Source organism: Eumetopias jubatus, unplaced genomic scaffold, assembly GCF_037043125.1.
Source record: "Eumetopias jubatus isolate StellerSeaLion01/CBP00866 unplaced genomic scaffold, mEumJub1_p1.0 scaffold_6, whole genome shotgun sequence".
Lineage (NCBI taxonomy): Eukaryota > Metazoa > Chordata > Mammalia > Carnivora > Otariidae > Eumetopias > Eumetopias jubatus.
Genome location: NW_028274812.1, coordinates 16,108,353 through 16,129,934, shown reverse-complemented (window position 1 = coordinate 16,129,934; position 21,582 = coordinate 16,108,353). Strand labels below are relative to the sequence as shown.

The following is a 21,582-nucleotide window of genomic DNA, read 5'->3' as shown; positions in this document are numbered from 1 at the left end:
AAAGAAGTAAAACATCCCAAATCCTACCACTTGGAGGAAGGAGCTGGTAACCTTTGAGATCATCTTGACACAGGGAATCTTTCATAAATGAGCTCATCTTCCCTGAGCTATTCTGTAAACAGTGTGATTATTCAGCAGTGTGTCGGGTACCTAGCTCCCTCCGTGTGGGCCAGTGTAGAGCTGGCGATCATTTTGCATGACTATGTATCATTCCACTGCTTCCATCCTAGATTCTGGGTCAGGGGGCACTAAAAATGCCTGGGATGCGGGTGGATTCCATGTCACACATCTTCTCAGCACCGTGAAGCCCCGGGTGGCTCAGTGGCCGACAGGTCAGCATGCTTCCAATTCTTCAAGGATATTCAGGCCAGAAAATGATTTGAAAATATCATAAGGATGTGCCACAATTTATTTAGCCAACTCTCTGTTGATGGGCACTCAAATTGCTTCCCATGTTTGGCCACTATAAACGGTGATAAAATCAACAGCCCTGCATGTGCTCACTTGTATACTTTTTTTTTTTTAAAGATTTTATTTATTTATTTGAGAGAGAGAGAGAGAGAGAGTGAGAGATAGAGAGCACGAGAGGGAAGAGGGTCAGAGGGAGAAGCAGACCCCCTGCCGAGCAGGGAGCCCGATGCGGGACTCGATCCCGGGACTCCAGGATCATGACCTGAGCCAAAGGCAGTCGCCCAACCAACTGAGCCACCCAGGCGCCCTGCTCACTTGTATACTTGCCTAATGACCTCCTTAGGAAAAATCCCTAGAGGTTTTAAATTCAATGTTTTAAAACTATTTAAAATAAAGATAAAACTACAATCCATAATTTCACCTCCTTAATGGCCAAATAATTTCCTCATATTTCTTTCCCTCCCCTTCTCCCTTCTCTTTCTCCAGCTCCTCTGTCACTCTTTTGGAAGGATAGACAGCTAGGGCTCTCAGAGTCACTCAGTGCCTGTGGTTTTAAGGAATTTATACCTTGCCTGTGGCTTAAGTTGCCCTCGGGCTTTCAGGCTCACTACAGTTGGACTCCCAGTCCTACCAGGGTCCTTTCCAAGCTAGGACCCCACCCCTAATGTCTCCGTAACTGAGCTGCAAGAAAGCTCCATGTTGAGAGGAAAGGTTGGCCTCACCTACAGGCACCCCCGGGGCCAGATCCGTGAAAGGAGCCAGCTGACTTGGGGAGTGGGTTGGGGGACCCCTGGGTCCCAGCGTATGGAGCACACATGGAATCAGTGTTGCTTTTCTGGAATGTGCTTGATACAAGTTTATTTTCAGAAATAAACTCTGGGACATTCAGAACTTCAAAAGTAAATTTAGTATTTTATCCACAAATTTGCTTCCCTTTTTCCAGGCTCTGAGTGATTTTGGTAGGTGGATTTGTTGGTTTTCTCCCCGTGCTTAAGATGAGAAGATTTAAGGAAAACTCAGGAGGATGGGCTCTCCGTATACCAAGGAAGAATCAAGCAGTAATTTTTCATATGGAGTGGCTGTGACTTACTCTTTTGGGCACTTGTTAATACTGGAAATAAAAACAAATCTATACATGGCCCTGCCCTTAGCTGGGAACACAGAAGTGATATTTCTGAAACAAAAGCTCTGATGGTATTGTTATCGGATTCTTAACTTGAAGTCCTACCGTCAAGGGCTGTCCGCATGCTGGAGAGTGACAGCTAGCCTGGTTTCCCAGGATTATGGCTGTGTGTCGGCCCATGCCCAGTAGAACGTTGCTTCTTGCCCCGCCCTATCTCTTTGCTGGCATTGGTATGTGCATCTGAGCTGAAGAAGCCAGGTTGTCGTTTTGTGGATAGAAATGAAGTGAAACCTCAATTTTCAAGTACACATTTAACCCCAAGAGATAAACAGTTCTTTTTCTGAAATTGTGGTGTATGTTCCTTTTAAAACAAAGATCTATGAAGGAACAAAAATTAAATTGTGTTCCTTTCAACTGCATCAGGAAAAAAAGCTGTGAGGGTAGGAATTTGAGACGTACCTGCGTCTGCAGGAAAGCCTGAAGGATTTTAGAAAATAGATACCACGCTGTGTAAACCACACAAACAACAAATGCATTTTTTAAGTGTGTAAGCTGCCTTTTTAATCTAACTTTTTAATAGCTGGATATTTGAGATCAGTTTAAAACACCAGACAGTCATTTTATTTATAATCTAAAATGAAAAGTTCATTTGCAATAAAGTCCCCCTCCATAGTTTTACTTTTGGTCACATCAGTTATGGAAAGTGACAATTGTCAAACCATTACACATGCTGTCCCTGCTTCTTCAGAAATAGAAAGGACCCCTCCATTAAATGGAGAATTATTTCCTTTTCCTGCAAGATTTTTTATATTCTGGAAATAATACTGGCTTACAGTATAAAAATTACATTACCATGTTAAAAGCAAAAAGGAGAAAACGAAATCTCTCATGACTTGGAAATGTTAAAAAATTTTTATATTTCCTTCCAGGATTTTCTCTGTATATCTATCCTTTTTACACGTTGAGATCATGCTATAAATACCATTTGGTGTCCTGCTTTTATTTCTGAATACTGTAACATGAGTCTTTCCCCATGCTTTAGCAGAATTCAGAAACTCAAGTAATTCTTCAAGAAACCTAAATAATATATTTGTGGTTGTACATTTGAACTTACACATAAATGTGATTTAAATGTGTCAACAGTAGAAATAAAATATAAAACAATGGGATTTTAAAAAATCTTCTGTTAATAACCCAAATGCAGCACAGATTAATTCGTTTTAAAAGCTATTCTTCAAACTTCAGAATTTCTCATTCCATCAGAATCATCTGTATTCCATCAGCTACACATTGCGTGGTATTTACACCTATACATCACTGTATTTGCTTTGCCTGACAAAATGAAAAGTATTGGGACTTGTTCAGGGAAATATGCCAAAAGAATCTTAGGGGCTCTTGAGTTTTACATATTTTCCCAGTTACACTAATGAAAAGGAATTTGTTTGAGAACTTGCCTCGGAGTGCAGTTGTAGGGCATTGGATGTGTGTAGGCTCGGGCTCCGTTGGCCCTTCACCGATCCCTGTGCAGAAGTTTGTAGAACTTCTCTGAATTGCTCAGACAGAGCAGTTCACAAAGAAGCCCAAATTTGTCTGTGAACAGACTGAATTTCACATTAAAGAGTAATTAAAATCATTCACATCACTTTCTTTCATGTGTAGCATGCCAAATACCTCATTCGATTTTTTTTTTCTTTTAATATTCCTTTTGGTAAGTGTAAAAATAACCTTTACTGACTTTTTTTAAGATTTTGCTTTTCTGCCTTGGGTAACTATTTAAATATCTGTTGAGTTTTTTGCTACATGCACAACTTGCAAAATAAAACAAAGGTATTCAGAAGAAACCACTACTGACGGGGCCTTTGAACTGCTCACATCAGTCACGTGCAATGGGAAACACAAGCCAGTGGACTATACAGTTTGTTGTCAGGCATAAAAGCCTTTAAAAACTTCCCAGTCAGGAAGGTACCTGGGATGAGTGATATATATTCACACGCTGCTTGAGTGTGTAGTTTTGGAGTTCCTGGTTAGACCCATGGCTCATGACAATAATACTGTTCTCGAGTCTAGATTTTGAGAACCATGCACAGTTTTACCACTACAATCTGCATAAGCAATCTCTTTGACCTTGGAGTAAATGGTAAACTTCTTTTAGTATGTGTCTAAACTGTCACAGAGTACTTCAATACATTGTTACTGTAGTCGACAGTAAAGGTATTTGTCTTAGAAAAGACATCATTGCTTTGTCAAGCGTTCTTTGTTCACGTGTGCCTGGACAGGTGACAGAAACGCAATGAGAATGCGCATAGTCCTTGACCTTAGCAAGCTTGTAGGCTGGTAGGCAGGACATCCGTGTCAGGAGGCTCGTAATGATACCCTCAGAAAATTTACATAATAAATACACAATAAATGCTGTGGGATATAGAGAGGAGCAGATAAAACTGCAGGGAGATGTTGAGGAAGAGAATGAACGAAAACCACACTTCCCACTCCATAAACTCTAAGCTCTTATAGAAAAAAGAAATTAGGTTAACATGGTGCTCATTGTTTTCTGAATCAACTTGATAATTTGGAGTCAGAGTTAAGGATAGTGGGACAACAATTAAACCTAAGTCTGCAATCAAGTATAGGAATGAGGTAAAATAAAATTTTTATTGTAGCTCTCCTTTTATTGCTCCCAATAAATACTTCCTGCTTTTTGATTTTTCTGAATTGTATTAGTTGGCAGGAAGCTAAGCGGTCCTGTGTTTCTAATTAAGAATTGGATGGTTAGCTGAAGTTTTGAGGAGGTCACTTCTGGGTGTGTCTGCTTTGGGCCTTCTCCAGCAGCTGTGTTAGCACATCCTTGGGAATGAAAATGTAATTCTTCATGTGACACACTGAAGCAAACCACCTATTCCTTTGCAAACAGTAAATGGTCAGTACGGTACTTAATCTACCCTAACTTTGATACCACATTTTTTTTCAGGCTATCATAAGATTCTGATGCCTGTGGCTGACCAACTGCTTTTTTTCTTGTTGTACTAAGAAAATAGAAAGTTTACTCAAAGTGTAAACACTCACTTGTAACTGACTTCATGATGACCAAGTGTTGTGTGGCTTGAGGAGTTTTGAGGTTTGGGTTGGCGCAACCAGCTCCCTACCACCAGCCTTGTCGCTACGTGCAGTGATGGCTGCCGGGCCCTCACCTGGCCTCAGGCATCTCTGCGTCACGTGATTCTGTGCGTACTTCCGTGGTTCCCTTCAGAGACTCCCCTGTCACACCCCTGCCTCACCCTCAAGATTTCTCTCTTCTGCTCCTTCTGAGTTTCCTTTTGCTTTCTTCTGACTGTTCCTTAAGAGAACATGTTCTGGACAGTTCTGTCCTTACCCCTCTTTGTACTGTGTTTACTTTCACTGAGGGATCTTTCCTGTTGCCATGCTTTAAATTGCTAATTAGTGGTTAACAGCAGTTAAATAATTTCTATCCATAGAAGTAACCTGGAATTTCTTCTGTTTCCATAGAAGTGACCTGGGGAAGTCCGGTGGCTTGCCTGGTTTTGATGTCCAGCTCTACTGCTTACTGTTGTGTGGCCCCGGGCGAGTTACTGAACCTTCTCATTCCTGTTTCCTCATCAATCAAATGAGGATAAAAAAGAACCCAATAAGTGTAAAGCACAGAGCTTCACATACTAACTACCCCAAACCCACACTCAATTTTATCTGGCTAACGTTTATTCATTTGCCAGGTCTCAGCTTCGGTGTTACTTTCTCTCTGAAGACTTGCTCCAATGCTCCAAATCTCATCAGATCCTCCCGCCACGTGCTCTCGTAACACAGTCTCTTTGCCAAGTTTCTGTCCTATGTGTTTATCACTTTCATTTTAATTGCCAGTGGATCTGTCCACATCTCCCATCTGCTGTAAGCTCTGGGAGGGCAGTGATGCAGTCCAACTTGGACTTGCATCCCTAGGATCTAGTGGCCTGGCACATAGTAGTGCTTAATAAGTGTTTAATAAAAGAAGGATTGATTGTATTGCCATGGTGTGTCTGAGGTAGTCGGGGATGGGATGATATATCTAAGGGCCTTACTTCATTGTGGTCATATCACTAGGTTTCGTAGGTGAAAAAACTCTGATTATCAGCTTTGTTGTGATGGAGCATCCTGGACAGCCTGACTCGCGCCATCTAACTCACTGAGACCAAGTTGTAAGCCACAAGGATGGTTTTTAAATCTTGGAACACTGGTTAGAGTATGCTAAGGAACAGTTTTATGGGTCCTGACTTGGGAGTGTAATACACGCTTGTCCTCTTACTTGATGCTGTGATGGGGTAACTGTGGTGTGATGTTTGGTTTTGTAGAGTGTTGTTGGTCAACAAGCTCCTCCAGAGTAGTTCTGTTCTCCTTAGTGTGCTGAGGAGTGTTGGGCTAATTCTTTCCCAATATTTGAGGGGCTGTTGGATGAGAAGGAATGGAGTTGAGTATGTCTGACTCCAGGAGATAGGAGCTGCTGGAAAGCAAACATCTCTTCTTTGGCACAAAAAAACTCTCTAACTGTAAAAACTATCTGGAAATGAATGGGCTACCCTAGAGGTAATGAGCCTCCATCACTGTGTTGGAACATGGCAAAGACAAGCCCTGAACACTAATATCTAAAAGGAGATGGAAGAGTGGGGACGACAGGATGCCTTCCAATCCTGAGAGTCTGGCCATGGATCATTGAGTAGGCCTTGTGCCCACATTGGGCTCCCAGTAAATGGCCCTAGAAGAGAGGATGAGACACAACATTGTCTTGATTATTTAAACCATTTGATGGATAATTCTATGGCATTTCTTGAAGCTGAGAATGTTATCACTGCTGAATAACTTTTCTTTTTTGGTCTCTTGCTGAAGATGGTCTGTATCTTGGCTTCAGCGTAAGCATGGCCTGTGTCATGTGGGTAGACTGTAAAGGTCCATGAAAATTGAAACACTTAAGTGAATTTTGGGATGATGTGTTCTCTTCCAGTATCCTCTGATTTGGTTCTGGTACCTTAGGTTGATTTTGCATAGGTTGTTCAGGAAATATTATGAAATTCACTTTTCCCTCTCCCCAAACCAGGATCACACCCACCCCTCTCGGGGAAGGGAAAAGCACAGTGACAGTTGGGCTCGTACAAGCAATGACCGCACACCTGAACATCAACTCCTTTGCCTGTCTCAGGCAGCCTTCTCAAGGACCAACTTTTGGAGTTAAAGGTATGTGATTTAACAACTAGTACATTTTTCAGGGCAAAATTTGGGGCAGAGAAAAGCTGTGAAAGAACATTATCAACAGGGAGTTAAAACTTGTCAGAAGAACTGGTACATTTCATCCCCACGGGCACCCCCCGACACACACACTCAGTACGTGGTGGTCACCCCAAGGTGTTCCCCCCCGCAGACGGGGCTGCAGTGCGGGGCGTTCAGCTGAGCCCCCCAGGAAGCCCATTTCCCTGGTTCCCTGGAGCAGTCACTGGGCCTGTGCTCACCACTCCAGCCTTGGGCAGAAGCCTTCAAGCTCATCAGGACCTTCTTTGCCAAGCCATTTTGCAATTCTGCCATTCATATTGGTGTTTTATCATCCCTGCCACAGAGAAAGGCCTTTTCCTCCAAACAGTTAGAGAGCCTTTCAGTTGGGCCCGAGGGCTCATCCTGTCAAAGCTGCTGTCAGGCCTGCCGAGCTCTGGAAACTGACTGGCCGTGGCCAGAGATGTGGTGAAATTTCTGCCTGGCTGTGCTGGGCGCACATCCGTCACCTTCACACTCACTACTCCTCCGCTGATTTAGCGTGAGGTCATCCTTCAGCTCACATTACAATAGCATTTGTTGCTGCGATTACTATTTGTTCTTGGCACTTTGTGGGTTTTAACAGAATAATATTTATGTTACTGTCACAGCTGTTAATAAGCCCTAGCTCATTAAGTACTGATAACTCATAGGATGTCGTACATTATGCGGCGGATTGAGCACTAAACTCGGAGCAGGAAGGCTGTGGTTTAATTCATGGATGTGTCGTTTACCGCTGGTGTGACCATTAGCCAGTTGTCACCTCTCTGAGCCACATCTGTGATTGTGCAAAATGGTTTATAGTATCTGGCTTACTGGGTTGTGAGGACCAAATGAGAGCATATAAAGAACATGGCACACTGTAAAAATGACAGGATGCGGAAGGTATCACTCTTGTTTAAAGAAAGCAAAATCTTTTTAATGTAGTAACTGTACTATTTTGAGCAATAGTCAGCATACCAAACCTTACATACTATTATCTAAAGTCAATTGACTGAATTTTATAATGTGTTAGTCTGAGTTCACCAGATGGATTTTTTCGAACAAAGTTTTTTGGTACTTCAAGCATGTGCAATTTAGATAACATGGAGCTGCATAGATCTGACAATAAATGAACAAAATAATCTCATATTTGCTATATTATTTTTACCTTTTTTTTTTTAAACCAAGAAACTGAAGTCCTTCCATTGCATAGTTGGACAAAGTCGGGACTTTTTTCCCCTTTTATTCTGCTTTGAAAGCCAGTTAATATTTTTTACTACCTGTTGTTTCATCTTGGGGGTGCAGGCCTTCCTGCTGGGTTTGGGGAGCTGTGTCCCTAGGACGCCGTTCATCCTGTGTAGCTGTACTTGGTGAATGATTTCAAATGGTACCTGCTCTATTGTTCAGGAGGCGCTGCGGGTGGCGGATATGCCCAGGTCATCCCCATGGAGGAGGTAAGATCTCAGCGAAAAACATGTCATGTGTCATTGTTTTTCCTTCCTGGAACCTTTTTTCTGGGCGCCATAAGCCCAGGCCCACAGTCCTTTATCCTCAATCCCAGAATCCTAAAGGCTCTGAAAACCAAAAACATTTGCATGACTTACAGTGGCAAAACCTGACATTTACTCTTATGAGCTATTTATGTCTATGGCATTTGGCATAAATATTCATGTATTTTGCCGCAGATTTGATTAATAGATGCCGACCTAGACCCTGCTTGGGGTGTATTATTAAAAAATTAGAGGTATATCACACTATGTTTCTAAATTACCAAAAATTCTGAATCCCAAACCCCACATGGCTCCAAGGCTTCTGGGTAAGAGAGTGGAGACGTATCTCCTCGTCAGCCATCAGTTATACTGCCCAATTCAGGGGGACTTGGACTCCTCCCTTGGGCAAAGTGAGACTCCAGAATAGTTCTGAAGAGGGGCGCCTGGGTGGCTCAGATGGTTAATTAAGCGTCTGCCTTCGGCTCAGGTCCTGATCCCAGGGTCCTGGGATCGAGCCCCACATTGGGCTCCCTGCTCACCAGGGAGCCTGCTTCTCCCTCTCCCTCTGAGGCTCCCCCTGCTTGTGCTCTTTCTTTCTGTCTCTCTCAAATGAATAAATTAAAAAAAAAAATCTTTATAAAAAACAAAATAGTTCCTAAGAAAAAATGGGCAAAAGGGCCAAAGGTGTCCATTCTTCTTTCTGCAAGAACTCCAACTCCCACATAACCACCCCCTTATCCCCTACATCTGACCAGCTGTCCAGGTCTCATCACCTCTGCTCTCTGCACTGGCCTCTTAGTTCTGGTCCCAAGAAATCTTCCCAAAACCCAAGTCTGAGCCAGTTGCTTTCCTGTTGAGTGTATTTCAGTAGTTACTCCATCACTGTCTGTGCAGTGTAGCGAGGCAGGTCCTCACATGCTGCTCCAGCCTCCCTGTCTCAGGTTCCCACGGGCCACCCTCTCTCTCCCCACTTCATCATCTCTGGATTCCAAGCCTGGAGCGTTCTTCCCTTCCCGTTCTGCCCTCCCTGTCCGTGCCTGTCCTTCTCTAGGTTTTGTTCTACCCCCCAGATCCCCTCATATTCTGTCGCTCTCATCCAGTTCCGTAGGCCATGGTGGGTTAGTGGCCATAGACCCAGCACTCAGCCCAGCGCCCAGCGCACAATAGAGGCTCACTAGGAAATGTTTGTTGGTTTCGTTGAGTGAATAGGAAAGGTGTTTACCTATGAAGGCCTGAGTGTCAGGGAAGCTACAGGGAAAATCTGGACACTTTTCAAGTATTGGGGGTGGGGTGAGAAAGAATAGTGCAGGGCATTGCTGAAAAGATAGCCCCGAGCCTCCCATCTGAGAGGGGGTGAGTAATATTCACAAGCCAGGAAGACCCAGAGCCAGGAGGCCAGGTTGGGGATATGGAATACAAGGAACATGCCCAGGGGAATGGCTCGAGAATTTCTGCGCAGATATTCAAAGGGCATTGGTGTCCTGCTGTCATATGGCATCAGCTGCATGGCTCAGACTTGGGGCAAACTTGAGGCATATGATAGTTGTAACTGCCTTATGATCGTTAAGTAAGCCAGAAACAATCAGGCAGTTTGTTCCTTGAGTTCCAAGACCTCCCGTATCTTCTTCATCTCCCTATCCCCAGCTCTGAGCACAATGCCCGGCACTCAGACCACATTTGTTGACCGACTGCATGAATAGACAATGTGTACCAAAAGAACTTTAATAAATAATCATAGGAAGATGTTTGAATAATTTCCAGATGGGTTGAGGAATTGAAGGTGAAAATACTAAGACTTGAAGGGTGAGAAGGAGCCAGGGTTGTGCAGAATGTGGGGGAAGTATCCCAGGCAGTGGCACCTGCTCGGTGGACAGCACTGAGGCAGGAAGGGGTTTGGTCTCTTCAGGGAACGAGAGGCCAACAGCGTGTGTCCATGGGCCAGCAGGGGTGGAGGGAGTGAGGTATAGAAATGGACGGGGACCAGCTCTTTCAGGCTACGAAGTTCATGGCCAAGAGCCTGGGTATTACTTGAATATCATGGTCTGCCATGGAAGGGATCTTGGCAAAGTAATAATATTGATATAAACTGAGTTTTATAAGAAGAGGGCTGACTAAAGTGCAGAGAATAGACTGCTAGGAGTCCAGAGCAGATGCTAAGAGTCTAGTAAGGAGGCCCAGGGGAAAGATGGTGGTGTGGCCCAGGGTGGTGGCATTGAGGACAGAGAAAGGATGGTAGTGCTGTAAGACATGTTTGCTGGGTTTGCAGAATTAGATGTGGGGAGTGAGGAAGGGGGGGGACGTCCAAGATAGTGGGCTGAGCAACTCCATTTATTGAAATGGGGGAGGGGGGGCAGAACGGCTGCGTGGCTTAATCAGCTAATCGTACAACTCTTGATCTTGGCTCAGGTCTTGATCTCGGGGTCATGAGTTCAAGCCCCCCATTGGCTCCACACTGGTCATGGAGCCTACTAAAAAAAAAAAAAGGATCAAATATGGAGGATGGGGTCAGCAGGGAGTCTGCTTGTCCCTCTGGCCCTTCTCCCTCTCATGCTCTCTCACTCTCTGTCCCTCAAATAAATAATAAAAAAACAAAATCTTTAGGACGCCTGGGTGGCTCAGTTGGTTAAGAAATGGAGGATGGGGGTGGTAATGGCCATGTGGCTGGAGATGCAGGGGCAAAGGGGTTTGTGGTCAGAAGAAGAGAAGCCTGTTTGGGGCCAATGGACACCCCAGTGCATATCAAATAGGCAGCAGGAAAGAAAAACAAGCCAGTTGTAACGTGAGGGAAGGATTCAATAGAAACATCAGAAAAGAAATATTAACGAGCCAATGACTGTTTATTTTCACTAATAATCAAATTAATCTACATTAAAACTACTACCAGGTATTTGACTTACCAAATTGACAGAGTTGGATTTTTTTTTGATAATAATAATACTAAATTTTAGCAGCGAGAGATTGAAATATACTTTTATACACTGCTGGGAAGCAGATATTGGTAAAGCTCTCCTGGAAGGCAAGTAAAAATATGTATCAGGTGCCTTAAAACAGTATCATACCTTCTGGCCCAAATAAATCCATTCTTAGTTTATCCTAAGCAAAAACTGGCTGTGTGTGCAAAGATTTAATTTTAAGCTATTTTCACACAGCTTGTAGCATTAAAAAAAAAAAAAAAACAGGGAGACCATCTTAAATGTCTAACAATAGGATATCATATTAACTATATTTTGAAGACTATTTAATGATGTAAAGTTGCTAGTAATATTAACACTAAGTATAAAAGTTAAGGTGTAGGGGCACCTGGGTGGCTCAGTCTGTTGAGTGACTGACTCTTCATCTCAGCTCAGGTCTTGATCTCATGGTTGTGAGTTCGAGCCCTGTCTTGGGCTCATACTAGGTGTGGAACCTACTTAAGAAAAAAAAAAAAAGCCAAGGTGTAAACTGTTATGGTGTTATGATCTTGATATTAAAAATGACAAATTTTAGGGGCGCCTGGGTGGCTCAGTCGTTAAGCGTCTGCCTTCGGCTCAGGTCATGATCCCAGGATCTTGGGTTCGAGCCCCACATCGGGCTCCCTGCTCAGCGGGAAGCCTGCTTCTCCCTCTCCCACTCCCCCTGCTTGTGTTCCTTCTCTCGCTTTGTCTCTCTCTGTCAAATAAATAAAATCTTTAAAAAAAATGACAATTTTATAAAATATACATATGTAATTTTCCATATTTTCTACTGATCATATACTTTATTTTATAAAATGAGGTTTTAACTAATCAGCTGGTGTTTTGGGGGTGGTACTTCAATTCTTTCAAAAAGCAATTTTGGTGGTATTATCAAGATCTTTTAACCACACTGCTGGAAATATATGGCTTATTAGCAACTAATTTAAAAATATTATTTGCATGTATTCTTTGCAATTGTAGCCTTCTTTGCAAAAGTGAAAATTTGGTAGCAATTTAAATGTCTGGACATAGGAGACTGAAAACTTTTGGTACATCAACTCTATTATACAGACCCTATGAACTATAACTCTATTATACAGACCCTATGAACTATAAAACAAGATTATTACATTAAAATATGTAGTAATAAGTTCTAAAACAAAAAGTTACCAAATGTATTATAAGTATTCTGAGTCTACAAATAAGAAACATGCATGCACCTGAGACTGGAAGGAAAATAACTGAATAGAGTCTCGAGGGTGATACATGTTTTTTTACTTCTGTCATATTTTATATTATTCTGTTGTTACTGTTTGTTTTACTCCCTGCCTCATTTTAAAGTATATCTGACATGACTCTATTTTCTAAATCATAAAAACAATGCATGAAAACAAGGGCCACAACATACTTTATATGGGGATCATTAAGGCCATCAGAATGTCTCACCCTTAACCCAGGAACAAAAGACGAAAGAATCTGTGGTGAGCCAGTCCGCTTAAGAGTTCTCTGGTGTTGGGGCGCCGGGGTGGCTCAGTCGTTAAGTGTCTGCCTTCGGCTCAAGTCATGATCCCGGGGTCCTGGGATCGAGCCCCGCCATCGGGCTTCCGCTCAGCGGGAAGCCTGCTTCTCCCTCTCCCACTCCCCCTGCTTGTGTTCCCTCTCTTGCTGTGTCTCTCTCTGTCAAATAAATAAATAAAATCTTAAAAAAAAAAAAAGTTCTCTGGTGTCAAGTGGAAAACTCTGACATTGATTTTTTTGATGTAGGCTGTTTTGTGGACTTAGCTCATTATAAGGGTATGTGTAATTAGTGCAATAGTTTATTTGTTCAGAAACCCCTTGTTTCTGTGCTTGTCGGAGACAAGTAGAAGGATGTTTTCATGTCATTTATAGTTCAACCTTCACTTGACCGGGGACATCCACGCCATCACCGCTGCCAATAACCTGCTGGCCGCCGCTATTGACACAAGGATTTTACATGAAAACACTCAAACCGATAAGGTGAGAAAGTTTCCTTGTTGGCCCATCTGGACATCTTAGCCTGGGATTTCCGGATTCTTAAGAAGTTCATGGGAAAGCTTTAGAGTCTGTAAACTGTCTGAAATTGTATTAAACATTTTGTGAACTCTCTATGTCCTTATTTCTTGGGGAGAAGATCCATACTTGTGGTCAGATTCTCAAATGAGTTTATGACCCCTGCCACGTTGTTGGGTGAATTATGTTGTACGTTTTAAGGCAAATATTCTTTGAGACAGGACTTCAGTTTTAAAGGCAGTTGGTAGACCAGTTCTCTTCATTCTGTCCAAAGGTCTAGTCTCTGCTCTGTACTAAGGGGATTGGAAAGATACCTTTTGAAGCCTGTAATGTTACGGGTAGCCATTCTAGATGTGCTGTGAAAGAGATTAGACCCCCTTTTTGGGCTGCAGGTGCATGCAGCTGATGTAAACACACACCTGATGGGGATAGAGTACAGATGCTAATTCCTCAGAGACGTAGGCCATGGATAAAAGTGGGACTTTCTGGCCTATTTACAAGGGTCCTGACTTCCTCCAATGAAAGTAATCCCTTGTGAGTTTTGGAAGCCAAAGATAGATATTAATTTGATGGTTGTGAGGCTATGTAGATAAAGAAATATTTATATTTATGCAAAGTCTTTTGCAATGTTCCTTATTTCAGATCTAGTCAGATTTATTAAAAACGATAGAACTTAAGGCTACATTGCTTATATTAGCCAAGAATTTTAATAGGGTCTCTAATCTAAACAGTTTGGTTATAAATGTGATGAACTTTGTCATATCCTGTGAATTATCCAAGTTCATAGTTGGCTCTTAAGCTTATGTGGTGTTTTATTTTTGTTTTGTGTTTTTAGGCGCTGTATAATCGACTTGTTCCTTCAGTGAATGGTGTCCGAGAGTTTTCAAGCATTCAGCTTGCTCGGCTGAAAGTAAGTTTGCAGTTAGTGGCTCTTCAACAAGAAAATAATCCTAGAGGCAAATCAGAAAAATGATCAAAGCCAGCAATTTTGAACGTGATTTGATTTGGGTTTTCAGACACTCTTTGGGGAGTTACACTCTAGAGACAGAACAATGTAACGGAGAGAAGAGAACCCAAAGCCTCAGACCTGCCGATGCCAAAGAGCAGGTGGACAAATTAGTTCCCCTTTAGAGGTCTTAGTTCCTTCACTTATAAACTGAGAGGACTGCTTTGCAGATCTAGGATACCCTAGTCAACGGGTACTCAATCAAATTTCTGAGAGTTCTTCTCTTTCATGAATTTTCTTTGTTTTCGAGGAAGTAAGATCTAGCCTCTGAAAATGTATCTCTGTGAGGTTTTATTGCGGGAAGATGCAGAGGTTGTCCTAGTAGAAGCGGTCTTAATTCTCACCCATATTATCATTTCCTAGTTCTGTTTGTTGCTGTTCTACTTATCACATTGACTCCCCCCTGGCTCTTTTCAGAGACTAAAAACTAACTTTAATGGTATAAGCAGCAGCCACCGGTGAGTGATCATTGATTTTAAAGACTCACCCCTGCTTCTTCCTGAACCACGTTTGGTCTGTTTGAGAATACTGTACAATATACCAACCCCAGCAGCCACAACATACGTCATTTCTGTTGGCGTTTGTATTTTCAGGTTACTTTCTTACACCTCATTATGAACTTTCTTAGAATGTTTCCTTTACAGAAAGAGATGCACTGAGAGTTTTAATGCTTTTTTTTTCCCACAGTGAATTAGAGATAACTTGTTTAAAAAAAAAAATAGGTATCAACTTGACCTGAGTTATTGGTATTTGTATTTGAAAGAAGAGCTAATGAGCTGGAACATCAATTATGTGAACAGCAGTCGATGTCCCTTCTGAGTAGAGCGTGTGGCCACGTAGCACAGTCCCGAGAGTCTCTGTGTCCTAGCAACCACGCCTCATTTTCATGTCATTTTAGGGTATATTGCAAATATCCGTGCCCTCCATTTCGGGGATATTGGGGCATCTGTTTAGGAATTGGCCTAATCTACAATTTACTCAAAGTTCAGTGTAGTTTGGGTGTTTTTTATTGTTGTTGTTTTGTTTTTAGTTCAGTGTAGTTTTAAAAAGACTTTCCAGTCATGGAAGAAATAAAATAAGAGGGATAATTTGGGTTACATTTTGCTTTCTCTTCCTCACATTTTCCCCCCCTCATCGTTAGAAACTGGGAATAAATAAGACAGATCCAAATGCACTGACGGAAGAGGAAATGGGTAAATTCGCCCGTCTCGACATCGACCCCTCCACCATCACATGGCAGAGAGGTGGGTGCTGGCTGCGGGTCGGGATGACATTTATTCATCACTTTCCCAAGCACCCGGTTTCATTTCTTCCCCTCAGGCTCCCAGACTGGGATCCGGAATCCCCCCATGGGCTGCAAGCACAGCCCTCCCCTCAGCCTTGCCTCCTGTTGTGGAGGCGACGTCACTCCCCATCTTGCCCCAGCTGCCCTGCTTGGTTCTGTCCCATTCACTCGCCCTGACACGCGTCCAAAGAGGATGACTTAGCTTTCTCCTCCATGGCTGGGAGCGCGTGACGATGCTCCGAGCGTCTCGGGAGGGTTAGGAGGTGGTCTGGGTCCCTGACCTTCTGTCTGTTCTCCTCAGACCTGCCCACTCGCCTTCCTCCTTTCTGCCCACTTCCGGAACCTTTTTTTTATCAGATGCCTGATGGATTGCAGTTACCTTGTAATAGAAGTTCTTGTGAGCAGTGCCATCTCCCAGTTCAGTAGGTTTATAACACAGAGATGTTGTTTTGTCACCTCTTTGCTCAGAAGCCCCCAGTGTGTTGATAAGATCCTGTGTGGGGCCCAAGGGCCACCACAAAACTTGGCCGGAGGCATCACCGCGGTGTGGCCCCAGGGGCTTTTCCTCCCTGTCTGCTTTCCAGGCAGCTGGGCCTAACCTCGTCCTTCCCTCTGTCCTCCCACCGTCCCCACCCTGTCTCCTGGCCTAGACTCTCCCGGACACAGCCCGGGTCCACCCCGTCCTGAAGCTTCCCTTCTGAGAATCCACTTAACCAGTTCATTAAGAGCTTAGTGTTTTCCCGCAAACGGTGAGGTGGAGAGACAGAGACCAGAGACTGAGTCTTAGCTCCACCATGTATGAGCTGTGCAGCTTTTAATGAACGACCTACTCTGTTTTCTCATCTGTAAAATGGAGTAATAATTACCAGCGTCTGCCTTGCGTGGCTCTCCTGTAGCACAGAGTGCTTTGCAAACTCGCCGGTGCTGCCCAAGCCATCAATAGATGCCACAGTGGGAATAGTTGCATAATGGAGTTTTCTGAGTGTGGGTCTCCCAAACTGAAGGAGAGTAACATCATTTTGGAAACTCAAAAAAATGTTTCATTTAGGTCCATAGGTTTTAGAGCCTACCGGCTTCATTTTTAAGTAGCATGTTCCATTTAGTTGGCTCTTTGTTGTGATGGTAATTTTAAATGGATCTAGAATATTCCTTTGTAGATGAACCACAATTTATTATTAACAGACATACATCAATTGTAGTAATGGTTATGAACATTATCAGCATTTTATTGGGAAGCCTACTGACTTTTTTAAATAATGGAAGTGGCAACTTTTATCTTTTTTTAAATTTTTTTAAAGATTTTATTTATTTATTTATTTATTTATTAGAGAGAGAGAGAGAGAGAGGACCAGTAGGGGGAGGAGCAGAGGGAGAGGGAGAAGCATACTCCCACTGAGCAGGGAGCCCGATGTGGATGATCCCAGGACCCCAGGATCGTGACCTGAGCTGAAGGCAGCCAGGTGCCCCTGGAAGTGACAACTTTTAAAAAGTTGTTCCAGATAAATACTAGAATTATATGATTGTTTATGGCATGAAAGTGAAGAAAATGTTATTCGTGTAGACAGGCAACCTGGATCGGAGGAGTTTAGAATGACGTTTGCTAAGTAGTTTGGCTCTCACGCTCATGAATTAATATAAAAAAATGGAACTCTTTATCATGTGAATTTTAGGACATTTAATGTAGGGTCTTTTTCCTTTTTTTTTTAAGGCAGTATGAGATTTGACCTAGAAATAGTGTAACCCTTGTGATGAGGTTAGGTCCTTATATGATTTGATAACTGGAGGGGGACACTCGGGGACGGCATGGGACTGAACACCTCCTCTCAGACTGTATGGATGGTGTGTATTTATGTAATGGCCACCCTTTCTGTCTCTGTAAGAAATGTTACTGGTGGTTCTTTCATCCTGTGCCTCCTATCAGACTATCAGTAGCTTATATAAGTCCTCACTGCCTGGCAACAATGTGGGACCAGAGCCCGTAGACTATTCCAGAAACAATTAACATAAAAAGAAGGAACAGTAGCCATCGAGTCATTTTGTGGTTCCTAGAAGAGCATGAGCCCCTGCCTCTCTGAGCACCGTCCCAACCCCAGCCTTCCCTTCCCCCTGTCTCATTGGTTCATCCGCCTCCAGGCCGTTAGCCAAGGTCCCACAAGCCTCAGTCACCCTCAGTGAGGTGACATCAATTACTGGTTCCCAGCACTGCCCCGACAACCTTGCAGGGAATCATGACAGATCTTCCACCTAAACCAAAACAGTGGCCCTGCCCGTGACGGAGTACCTTGTACCGCCCAGAACCTGAACCGCTATTATTGTTCAGGAGGCCGCTAGGCGCACCCTGGGTGTTCCTCAAGACCCGGGCAGCACAGTAGTGCCCAAGGCCCCCTTCAGACCCACACTCCCTTGCACCTTCCTTATCTCCCCTGTGCAAGTCAACGCCTCCGAGCAGAGACTGACGTCTTGTTCATCTTTGCATCCCTGCCCAGCTTGCGTGGGACCTGCCACAAAATTGGCCCTCAGAAACTATTCCTGGAATGAATATGTGCATTCCGCATTCCACCTTTAGCTCTGTCATTGAGAGGCCGGGAATTAAGCATCACTAACTTAGGGTTCCTTTCTGGTATCTATGTTGTGTGTAGGAATTTAATTTTCATGCCTCTTCCATAGCCCTGACACAACCACATGCCTCCCCCCGCCATGAACATCCGAAGCCCGCTGGGCTGTGAGGCGCCCCGCTCTGCCAGGACCCCACTAAATGCACACGCGGGCTTCCGATGCCCGTGCTTCGAGTGGATCCTGCCAGCCTTTTTAATTTTTTTCTTTCTGGCTTGTTTGTGTTCTCTTTGCTAAATAACAGCAGCTGAATTTCCAACACAAACATCATACCCATCTTATGCCAAGATTGCGTATCCCGCACATAAGACTGTGCCACAGGTCTTGGGAATAAGTACTAGCTAGTGAGAGTTTCGAAAAGTGTTCCTTTCTCTGTATAGACTCTGCTTGGACCTTAAAATCATCAAGGCTTTGATGCGTTTGACGCGTGATGTTTGTGCACTTGAGTGGGTTAGTGTTGAGTGTGTGCGGGAGAGAGGGCGTGTTGTATGGAGAGGGGGACCAGCTGAGTCAGGGAACAACACGTGGGCAAGGTGGGCAGGCCGGCTGGTGCTTCGTGTGTGAAAGAAAAGGTTAACATTTTTCATCTTACAGATGCTCTCAGTCCCAAAATGCAGAATTCTTGTCATCATTTTTGTCAGTGCTATATAATGCGTTTAGTAAATTGGCTGTACGCTGTCACGGTGGGCAGCTTGTTGTTTGAAGCCACATGAATTATTAATGAAACCTACGTCCTTCTTGCAGATTTCCTGCCATTGTAATTTTGGTTTTCACTCAACAAACCTAGTTTTTACAAACAAATACAAATCAGTGCAGTTCAGACCAACCAGTGAAAGCCATACAAAGAATCAGTGCCTGCTTTGATCAGAATTGACTTCTCCCCCCAACACACGTTACTACTTTATTTATTGTATTGGGGTAAAATATACGTATCATGACATTTTAACCATTTATGAGTGTGCAGTCCGTGGTGTTAAATATGTTCACAAGGCTTATGGAGGTTATACCATCTCCAATGTCTATACCCGAAACCTTTCATCATCCCCAAGAAAAACTGTGTACCCATTAAACAATAACTCCTCATCCCCCCTCAGCCCCTGATAACCACTGTTCCACTTTCTCTCTCTCTGAATTTGGTAGTTCATCTAAGTGGGATCATACAATGTTTGTCCTTCTCCATCTGGCTTATTCCACTATGCATAATATTTTCAATGTCTGTCCATGTTGTTCATTCCCTTGGTTTTGGCTGTGTAATTTCTACAGACCACATTTTGTTTATCCATTCACCTGTTGGTGGACGCTTGGTTGTCCCACCTTTGGGTGCTGGGAATAATGCTGCAGTGAACATGAATGCTCAAAGATGTGTTCAAGTCCCTGCTTTCAGTTCTGTTGGTTATATACCTAGGAGTGTCATTGCTGGATCTTAATGGTTGTTCAGTGTTTAACCCTTTCAGAAACGAATTGGCTTCTTCTTGTGACTCAGGTTCAGTGTAAAATGTGACCACTTCAAAAATGGTTTTCCTTTACTACCTAGTCAAAAAATGGCACTCCATCCTCACCCCCACCCTGACACACTCTATCATATCACTGCCTTTATTTGCTTACGGCGCTTACCCCGGACTGATATTTTCTTGTTTATTCGATCCCTCTCTATGTCTGTTCACCGGAATGTCAGCTGCAGCATAGCTAGACTTTGTCTCTTGCTCCCCACTGCCTCCTTGGCACTCAAAACAGCTCTAGACACATGGGGCAGCCAGTCCATACTTGTGGATTGAAGACACTTTTTCTCTTTTTCAGTATTGGATACAAATGACCGATTTCTACGAAAAATAACGATTGGGCAGGCACCCACAGAGAAGGGGTATTCCCGGCAGGTACGTGACATTTCTTCAGGGGAATGGCTTTGTTCTTGCTAGCATTGGTTTATACCAGCCCCGAAGCTGGTTCTCTGCGTCTCTCTTCTCGGACGTCCACCTGCAGTGGCCAGGGGGTTTCTCATCATTTCAGGGTGTTGCTTCCCATCCCTCAGCAGGACTGGGAGAGGATCAGGAGGCAGGAAGGCCCTGGTATTTTGTTACCATCCTTTTCCTGGGTGACTTCAGTTGTAGTTCTGGGAAGAACCACTCAAGGTGTCTTTTGAATATAAATCTTTACATATTTTATTGCAAATCCACCAAGTTAATACTACATCTGCTTAACGGCTGAAAAAATAAAATCTCAGGGGCGTCTGGGTGGCTCAGTTGGTTAAGCAGCTGCCTTTGGCTAGGGTCATGATCTCCAGGTCCTGGGATTGAGCTCCGAGTTGGGCTCCTTGCTCAGTGGGGAGCCTGCTTCTCCCTCTCCCTCTGCCTGCCGCTTCCCCTGCTTGTGCTCTCTCTCTGTCAAATAAATAAAATCTTTAAAAAAAAAAAAGAAAGAAAATCTCAAACACATTACTCAAGTCTCATAAACCAAAGAATAAACACCCCATTATTTGTTTAATAGCCTGAAGTGTTTTTAAGGATTACATCTTATTACCCAAATGCAGAAAATGCAGAAGGTAAATTATGATGCTCACCTTCATTTCATGTGGAGAAGGATGCTTAGGGAACATAAAACCATTCTGTGATTTTTCAATCAGGTGTAGCAAGCCTCTAGAGTATAATAAACTTCATAGATGGTATTAGATTTATGGCCTTTACGTTGTCAAATTTTTATTAGTGAAAAAAATAATCACTTTTCCTATAATATTCAGTTCTCATACCTAATAGACTTTTGGACCATTCGAAATTTTGAATTAAGCAGCAAATCTGAGAATTGAATCAAGACGAACTAAGCCCATGTACCTTCCCTCCCTGCTCCTCTGTATCCTGGAACTTGGACCCATGAACTGATTTCCAACAGTTAGTCCACATCCATGCTAGGAAACCAGAATCATTGCCATATAATTTCGGGAAGCTTCTGAAAGCTGGGAAGATGGAGTTGGATTCGTGGAGGAAAGCACAGCCCCAAACATGTTGGGAGTGTTTTAGGGGTCTCTACATTCAAAGGCAAGAGATGTCCTACTTCAGAGTTAGAGTGGGCCTGCACACCCGTCAGCATCAGTGGATGGGGACAGCTCCCGAGAGGGAAACAGGCACCGTCCCGGGACACCTATGCTGAGCTGCAGCACGGGATCCTGAGTGTGGTCCTGAGGCCCGTGCCTCAGTGTACCGCCCGGCCCGGGGGACCCCTCAAGTCACAGTCAAAACCTTGCGTGTGTACTGTGCCTCCTGTAGGCAGTGAAAAGCATCTTTCTCAAAGGAAAGTAGTATATTGTGGCACTTTTTTTTTTTTTAAGATTTATTTATTTGAGAGAGAGCACGAACAGGAGGGGCAGAGGGGAAGGAAGAGAGAATTTCAAGCAGACTCCCACTGAGCGTGGAGCCTGACGTGGGGCTTGATCT

At 43.5% G+C, this 21,582-nt stretch overlaps 1 protein-coding gene across 2 annotated transcripts in view; it reads left to right on the top strand.

Moving 5' to 3' along the window:
• Nucleotides 1-21,582, top strand: part of MTHFD1L (methylenetetrahydrofolate dehydrogenase (NADP+ dependent) 1 like) — a 185,680-nt gene that overhangs the window by 43,888 nt on the left and 120,210 nt on the right. For both annotated transcript variants that reach the window (XM_028103372.2, XM_028103371.2), the window contains exons 12-17: nt 6,612-6,748; nt 8,207-8,253; nt 13,113-13,220; nt 14,089-14,163; nt 15,401-15,503; nt 19,955-20,031. In XM_028103372.2, coding sequence (XP_027959173.1) covers nt 6,612-6,748; nt 8,207-8,253; nt 13,113-13,220; nt 14,089-14,163; nt 15,401-15,503; nt 19,955-20,031 — 547 coding nt within the window. The remainder of the gene's footprint in view (nt 1-6,611; nt 6,749-8,206; nt 8,254-13,112; nt 13,221-14,088; nt 14,164-15,400; nt 15,504-19,954; nt 20,032-21,582) is intronic.